General features: G+C 57.6%; 1 protein-coding gene across 1 annotated transcript; it reads left to right on the forward strand.

The window, feature by feature from the left end:
• The first annotated feature begins 1509 nt into the window (after nt 1–1509).
• On the forward strand, nt 1510–8157 carry ATP6V0C (ATPase H+ transporting V0 subunit c). The gene is made up of 3 exons (XM_079782798.1): nt 1510–1769; nt 7084–7267; nt 7417–8157. The coding sequence occupies exons 1-3, from the start codon at nt 1688–1690 to the stop codon at nt 7619–7621; spliced, it is 471 nt and encodes a 156-aa protein (XP_079638924.1). The 5' UTR covers nt 1510–1687; the 3' UTR covers nt 7622–8157.
• Nucleotides 8158–8218: the final 61 nt, after the last annotated feature.

An 8218-nucleotide genomic window follows, 5' to 3' on the forward strand; every position in this document is an offset into this window, starting at 1 on the left:
CCTGGCCTGGGCTCCCTGGTCTGGACTCTAAGTGCCTAGAGTTATGGAGGGTGGGCTTGGAGCAGGTCTGGTAAGGTACAGACAGAAGACATGATCACTCAGGGGCGGGGGTGGGAGGGGTGTGAAGCCCTGGGAACCATTGTAGGACCTGGGCCTGTCCTTGCTCCTCCCTGGAACGTCAGGAAGGAATCAGGGCGTCGGAGCCATGGGAGATGAGCTGAAAGAAAAGAGAGATTGTGGAGGAGTGGGCAGTGGGCCACAGCAACAGAGAAACCCACTCAGACAGCCTGGCCAGTGTCCCCTGGCTTAGAGAAATGGCAGTCTCCAGTGACCTTGGCAAAGGCAAGGAGCTGGGGAAGGATGGAGGGCAGGTGAGGTGGAAACACCGAGGAAAGACTCCTCTTTCCAGAAGTCAGAGTCCAGGGCAAGGAAGAGGGTGGCAGAGGGAGGTGGGGAGGACTTGGAGCTCCAGGGAGACCCAGAAAGCAGCCAGCCAGGGCTCCTGAAAGGGAAGAGACAAAAGAGCAAAGGAAACCAGAGCTGGTGGGTAGATCATCAGGTAGCCAGTTGGGGTGCGGGACCACCGCATGGGATCAACAGGGCAGCGTCCGTTCCAGGCCAGGCTGCCTGCTGGGCTGGAACCCCTGGCTGCTGCTCCAGGAATAAGGGCAGCTCTGCAGGTGCAAGCTTTGCCCGAGGACAGACGACAGGACAGGGACCCCAGAACGCGCAGTCATCTGGGAAAGCCTGCACAGGTCGCCGCTCTGACGGTCTTCAAACCAGTCATGCCTTCATCTTGAGGGTACACAGACACCCCTCCCCCAACTGAAGTCTGGGTCCCTAATGCGAGAGAGGAGACAGATGAAGGGAAGGGCGTTCCTTTCCCTAGGAAGCCAGGGGAGAAGTCACCAATTTCTGGGTCAGAAGCTGGTGGGTCTGGGTCTGGGTCTGGAGGAGACGGTGGTCGGGGTCAGGGTGGAGCGGCCGAGGGAATTCACAGGTGGGCTGGGGGCTTTCGGGGGCTGGAGCATCAGAGGCGGGCGCCCGGGACTCGGGATTTGGCTCCGTACGCTCGGATGCTCACGTCGCCCCAGGAGGAGGAGAGAATGGTCCTGGGTCCCGCCGTGAGAAGCCGGCGGCCGACGATCCATGCCGCAAACGCAAAGAAACGCAACCCAAGGCACCGAACACCGGCTGGCGCCACGCAGCCGCAGAGGAGGCGGGGCGCCTCCCCGCCCTGCCCCGTATGATAATGTGGCGCGCCGCCGCCCCGCCCCGATGGAGGGACCCGACGGGCGCAACGCCGCGGGGTCCGAGGTGCCGCGGAGACGGGCAGCGCACCCGCGGCGGCCGAGGGGGCGCCACGCCAGAGTCCGGGCCGGCGGGGCGGCCGCACAGTGCGGGCACGGTCAGCGGGCCGCGCAGGGGTGCAGGGGCCGTGGCGCCCCCCACCGGCACGAAGTGGTATGGCCCGCCGGGGCGGGGCTAGGGTCATGTGACGCGGCCGCTGCGGCCATTTTGTTTTGCGGTGCTGGTATTTAGAGCGCAGCGGCTGACTGCCCGGTAGCCTTCGCCGCCGCGTCCGGTCGCTCGCCTCGCGCTCGCTGCCAGCCGCCTGCCCGCCTCGCCCAGCTGGTTCTCGCCCCCGCCGCGGCCTGCTGAGCTCGCCCCCTCCCCGCCCGCAGACATGTCCGAGGTCAAGAGCGGCGGCCCCGAGTACGCCTCCTTTTTCGCGGTCATGGGCGCCTCGGCCGCCATGATCTTCAGCGGTGAGCGCCGCGGCAGGAGGGACCCGGGGGGCGCCGGGGCGCGTGGGTCTCGTGCCCACGGCTTGCCGGGGGTTCGGTGTGTGACGTCACTCTGACGTAATTCCGAGCTGTTGGGGTCCCGGGCCTCACGTGACCGCGGGCGGGGGTCGGGGCCCAGAAGGCTGCCTGGGCCGTGGGGTGTCCAGTGCAGGACCTACGGGTTGGGGCGGGGTGCGGGTCCCAAGGGTCTCCCAGGGAGACACGGGCTGGCCTCCCTGCTCCCGTTCCGAGTCGGTGCGGGGGTGGGGCGATGGCGCCGCTGCCATCTTAGCCGGGGGAGAGGTGGGAGGGAGGCTGGGGTGGGGGCGCGCGGTCCTGCGCCTGCTCCGCATCCGCCGGCCCTCCCCCTCTTCCCCCTCTTCTCCCCCCCCCCCCCCAGTCCTGCGGGAAGGCGTGACATCACACCTCAGACAGCTTCCCAGACAAGGGGCCGGCCCTGTCCGTGGGCGGTGGGGATGGGGGATCAGGTCCTGGTGCTCCCAGCCGAGGTCCACAGCCCTGGCCCTTCCCTCCATCCCCTCCCCCCCCCCTCCATCCCCTCCTCCCTCCTGCCCAGATCAGATGGGTCTAACCCTGAGGTAGGTGCTTCCGGTTAGGGCTTGTCACTGTTTCCCAATAGCCCTGTGTGGGTTTGTTGGGAAAGCTGGGCTGAGCAGTTGGTCCTGAGAGCCGGCAGGAACCCAGGGGTGGGAGTGTTTGGGATTGAGACAGGCCGAGGACAATGGGAGTCTGGCCAGCATCAGCGCTGTGATGTGTGGACGCTTGCTTTGGAGTGGGTTGCACAGAGAATCTCAGCATTGAGGGGATTGGGTCTTTGTCCTTAGGAGAGTTTTCTAGTTCAGGCCCCAATGAATGAAAATGAATGAATGAATGAATGACCTTCCTTTCTGTAAGGCCTGGTATTGGAAAGGGCTGCCCTAGGCATGGAGAAAGGGGCCTTCCAGCGTTCTTTATGGCACCCTGCTTTTGAAGTTGGGTCTTGACAGTCCTGAGGTGTTGAATTTAGTGAAAATTGGCCTGGGAGAAAGATCACTGGGGGCAGGCTCAGGAATGTGCAACCCAGGGAGGTGAGTCCTGGCCCAGATGCAGCCCCCATGGACTGGTCTGGCCTGGTCTGGGTCTGGTTTTTGGCTTTGATGACCACGCCCTGCCCCACCCTACCTGATGAATTGGTAGGCTCCCAATGCAGGTATGTGGAGGGTTTGAACTCCAAACAGTCTCTGCTGACTGTAAATACTTGTGAGGTGGGGACTTGGGGGGCTCTGCTCTCTGGGAGGCCTCCCTCTCCCTGAGCCTGCCTGCCTGCCAGTCACGAGCTGCTGAGTGAGTCCTGTCCTTTCTATCATGTGCCAGTAAGAGGTCATTTGTGGTGGGAGAAGTCTGAACTTCCCCTTCCCTTCTGGCCAGTGCCTTGCTCTTTCCACATCTTCAGGGTTGACTGCTTCCCAGAACCTCCCAGCAGGCTGCCGTGCCTCCTTACCCCAGCCTTTTCTGTGCTTGGCCTCCAGGGATTCTGCTTTACCTGGGCTCCTTGGGGTGCTACTTGTGGCTGTCATTGACTCAACAAGTCTTGATTGAGCTCCTACTATGTGCCAGCCACTTGGAGACATAAGTGAATAAAACATAATGCCTGCCCACCTGGAATTCTGGCTGTCACTGTTTGCCCCTGAAGCTGAGTTTTCCTGTTAAGCCCTTTATCTGTATCCGGCTCCTAGTCTCCCTCTGATTACCAGGTGCCTCTCTTTTCCTTCTAGAACTTACTTTGTACTTTCTCCCCCCCCCCCCCCCATATATTTTTATTGATTTCAGAGAAGAAGGGAGAGGGAGAGAAACATCAATGATGAGAGAGAATCATTGATCGGCTGCCTCCTGCACGCCCCCTACTGGGGAATGAGCCCACAACCTGGGCATGTGCCCTTGACCAGAATTGAACCTAGGACCCTTCAGTCCGCAGGCTGACACGATCCACTGAGCCAAATCAGCCAGGGCTTACTTGGTACTTTGAATGGAACCTGACCAGCAGAGCTCCGGAAATTACTGAGAACAGGATAGCACTGATCCAGGGCGTTTTTTGCTGGTCCCAAGCTCCTGGGTTTTGAGACCATTCATTCCTATTGTTCTAAATGCAGCTTCACTCCTTCTTTCCCTACATGGGGCTAATTGTGGTTTACTTCTTTTTTAAAAATATATATTTTTATTGATTTTAGAGAGGAAGGGAGAAGGATAGAGAGAAACATCAATGATGAGAGAGAATCATTGATCAGCTGCCTCCTGCACTCCTCCTACTGGGGATCGAGCCTGCAACCCAGGCATATGCCCTTGGCTGGAATCGAACCTGGGACCCTGCAGGCCAACGCTCTATCCACTGATCCAAACTGGCTAGGGCTGTGGTTGACTTCTTATTTCATTTCTCCTTTAACACGTTTCAGTGGTCAGCAAACTGCAGCTCGCAAGCCACATGCAGCTCTTTGGCCCCTTGAGTGTTGCTCTTCCACAAAATACCACGGCCTGGGCGAGTCTATTTTGAAGAAGTGGCGTTAGAAGAAGTTGAAGTTTAAAAAATTTGGCTCTCAAAAGAAATTTCTACCATTGTACTGTTGCTATTTGGCTCTGTTGACTAATGAGTTTGCCGACCACTGCGTTAAGCGCCCAGTCAGTCACCGGTGACTGACACTATACTTTCCGTCCGGAAGACAAAACAGGCTGGGCGCTTAACGTGTTAAATATGTCTTTCTCCAAGGCTTGTCTTCATCTACCTCCTTGTGCCTATGTGAATAAACCCCTCAGTTCTCAGGCCTCAGGTGTCGCTGCCTGGCCAACTCCAAATTCTGTCCCCAGCTCCTGGCCTAGATATTCCCTGGCCTGCCTGGTGCTTTGCTGATTGGTCTTCTTAAACTCAGGCCTCCCCAATCTCCATCTCCCACTTCAGCTTCCTCTTTTTTTTTTTTAACTTGTGACCAAAAAAAGTCCTGTTGATTCTTCATCATGTCTTCCACGAAGCTGTCAGTTGTTCCTTTTCCATAATTTTTGTGACTTCCTCCCTGCTGGTAGACACCCTGTGTTTGGTGCTGTGTTCTTGGAACTGCCATCTGATCGCAGTCTCCCTGTCTCCTATTGGATCTGGAGCCCCATCAGGCTTGGCCTTCAGAACCATCCAGTGCTTTCTCAGACACCTGCTGCTCCCCAGCCAGACTGCTTTTCTCTCCTGATGGTCATTCCTGTTTCTTCCCTTTGCTCTTGTTGCCATCCCCAGCTACATGATCTCCCTGCTGCCCTCTGAGAGCAGGGTCCAGCTCACTTCCTGCCTCTCGCAGTATTCCATTGCCTGTGATGCTGAGTTCCCTGAAACGATCTCCCACTAAGTGCCATGGCAGCCTGTGCTTTCACCCTTGAGCCGTGTCACTGGCCCTTTGCACACGTGTGACAGAGCCTGACGTGCTGGGCCTCCATTAGGAGCCCAAAGGATGCACTGCAACCAGGAGAATTCCAGGAAAGGCTTCATGAAGACAGAGGCCCTGGGCCCCAGGCTGAAGCCGCTGAATGTTCAGGCAAGGCGGTGTTGAGATGCCTCTGGGACCATGGGGAGGCCTCCTCCCTCCAGTAGGTCCCCATCCAGCACTATCTTAGTTAGCATCTCCATTCAGGCTGTTTGGAATCTTCCTGTTCATCATCACCCCTCCACTCAGATGTTACCTCTACGAAGCCCTTTCCCAGACCCCATCGCTATCCTCCTCCCCACTCTCCTGGAACAGGTCACTGTGCTTGGAGGTGCTACATCTGTGTCCTCACCAAGCTTAGAGCCCTAGGAAGGCAGCAACCCCCTGAGTCCTCCCCTGCTTAGTAAAGGGCAGAGTAGGTACCTTGTGGCCCACATTGGTGAACAAAGTGTGCAGAGGAATGGCCAGGATTGTCTTGGTCCCTTCCATCTCCAGCCCATGTTGTCCTCTGCTCAAGACGTGCAGTGGAACCCTGGAGAGCAGGTGACTGCGTCAGAAGAGCTGCCTTGACCCACTGTGGCTCTCTTCTGGGCAAAAGTTACTCTAGAGTTCTGAACCAGAAGAGGGGAACTTTCAGGAAGGCAGCATACTCTAGGAAGAGAGAGGAGGGCAGCGGAAGAGGAGACAGGCCTTCCTAGAGCCCCACCCCCATTACTGAAGGCCTTGGGCAGAGGCTAGGCCAGTGGTCGGCAAACTCCTTAGTCAACAGAGCCAAATATCAGCAGTACAACAGTTGAAATTTCTTTTGAGAGCCAAATGTTTTAAACTTAAACTTCTAATGCTACTTCTTCAAAATAGACTTGCCCAGGCCGTGGTATTTTGTGGAAGAGCCACACTCAAGGGGCCAAAGAGCCGCATGTGGCTCTCGAGCCGCGGTTTGCCGACCACGGGGCTAGGCTTCTGGGAGATCTGAGGCCTCACAGTTGGGCTGGGTGATGGCTCCACAGCCCCTTGTCTTCCTGTGCCCTGTCTTCTCCTTGGCTTGCCCTTTCTCCTCTCTGGTTATTTAGAGAGGATCCTCCCCAAACTTAAGGGTCTAGGCCTGCTGTATGGTTGAGAGTGTGCTCATCCCATCAGCACAGACACCACCTCTCCTAGCATTGTGTCCCAGGGAAGAGTGGTAGGGAGTTTAGTGGGCAGGGTGGGGAGTCTGGGAAACTCTGGCCTGAGAGAACAGGACTTACCAGGTTGCTTCCCCTGACCAGTGGTCAGACCCTGTGTGTCCTGGGGCTCTTCCATCATGTTGTCCTTGGGTGTAGCCCTAGGGCCAACAGACTGACCTTGGCCTAACATCTGGGCTGCCAATATGCAATCTTCTCGGGCTTTTCCATGCCCTTGGCGACCCGAGTGCCTGGGACAAAATGTGTCCAGAATCTCCAGCAAGACAGCAGGAGCCCAGCTGCCTATTTCCCTGAGTGACTGCTGCCAGCCTGTTATAGCCCACCTTTTAGGTCGGGGCAGCTGAGCTGAACTCCTTGGGAGCATGCGATCTGTACAGCAGGATTGGGGAGTGCTGAGCACAGGTGGGGGTTTCCTAGCAGAGCTGGAGCCCAGATAAGCCACCCAGCCATCCAGACCTCTGGCAGAAGAAAGGAACAGTTACCTGGGTTTCTTGGGTGCTCGGCTGTGACCATTTCCCCTGAGGGTCACCTCCTGCCCCTGGCTGGGTGCCACCTTCATTGTTCCCTGTGATAATGGGGTGGCCCTCAACTGTGTCAGAGCTACCGACAAGGTTCTGGTTCCAGATGCCTGGGCTCACTTTGCCTCCTCCCCAACAGCCTTGGGTGCTGCCTATGGTACCGCCAAGAGTGGCACCGGCATCGCGGCCATGTCTGTCATGCGACCAGAGCTGATCATGAAGTCCATCATCCCAGTGGTCATGGCTGGCATCATTGCCATCTATGGCCTGGTGGTGGCAGTCCTCATTGCCAACTCCCTGAATGAAGGCATCAGCCTCTACAGGTGAGTGCTGGGTTCCTCCCACCACACCAGCCCTGCCCTGGTTCAGGCCACTGCACAGGGCTGGAGGGCTGGGGCGTGGGCTAGTGGCCTGTGCCTACCATCTTCCCCAACAGGCAGCTAATGTCTATCCTGTGTTCTCTCTCCCCCAGGAGTTTCCTCCAACTGGGCGCTGGCCTGAGTGTGGGCCTCAGTGGGCTGGCAGCTGGCTTTGCCATTGGCATTGTGGGTGACGCCGGTGTGCGGGGCACTGCCCAGCAGCCCCGACTATTCGTGGGCATGATCTTGATCCTCATTTTCGCCGAGGTGCTGGGTCTCTATGGTCTCATCGTCGCCCTCATCCTCTCCACAAAGTAGCTCCTCTCTAAGCCCACCAGCCACAGGATATGATGTAAAGACCACCCCCTCCTCATTCCAGAATGAACAGCCTGATACACATGCACGGGGCAGCTGCCCCCCTCTGCCCCCAAGTAGTTGGTCTTGTAAATGCGCAGTGTCCTAGTGCCCATCGTCTGTTGCCCCCACCCGCCCCGTGCCGTGGACATCTGGGCCCACTCATCATCACCCATCCAGGTCCCCCGACCAGTGAGGATGGTGGCTTCTAGCCACCCCCACCCATTTACCTGCCCTAGAGTGCTCTGTGTATAGGGATGAATTCGAGTTGTCGTTTTCACTGGATGTTTATTTATAAAGATTTGACCTGTTCGCACGTCTGTGGAGCAGCCCTGCAGTCTCCCAACTATAATAATCTTTAGAGTGTCGCTTTGTGGGGTTACCGTGTGCCCTGAGGTTTTTTGTATGGAACCACTGTCCTCCAGCCCTAGCTGCGGGGCCATGAGCTGGGCCTGCCAGGCCCAGAGCCGTGTCCAATAAAATTCTCGGATGTGACTGGACATCTGTGTGTGTGCTTGTGTGGGCCAGGGGGAAGGGGAGGGCTGCTAATCCGTGGCGTCA

Source organism: Cnephaeus nilssonii (assembly GCF_951640355.1).
Source record: "Cnephaeus nilssonii genome assembly, chromosome: 2".
Taxonomy (NCBI): Eukaryota; Metazoa; Chordata; class Mammalia; order Chiroptera; family Vespertilionidae; genus Cnephaeus; species Cnephaeus nilssonii.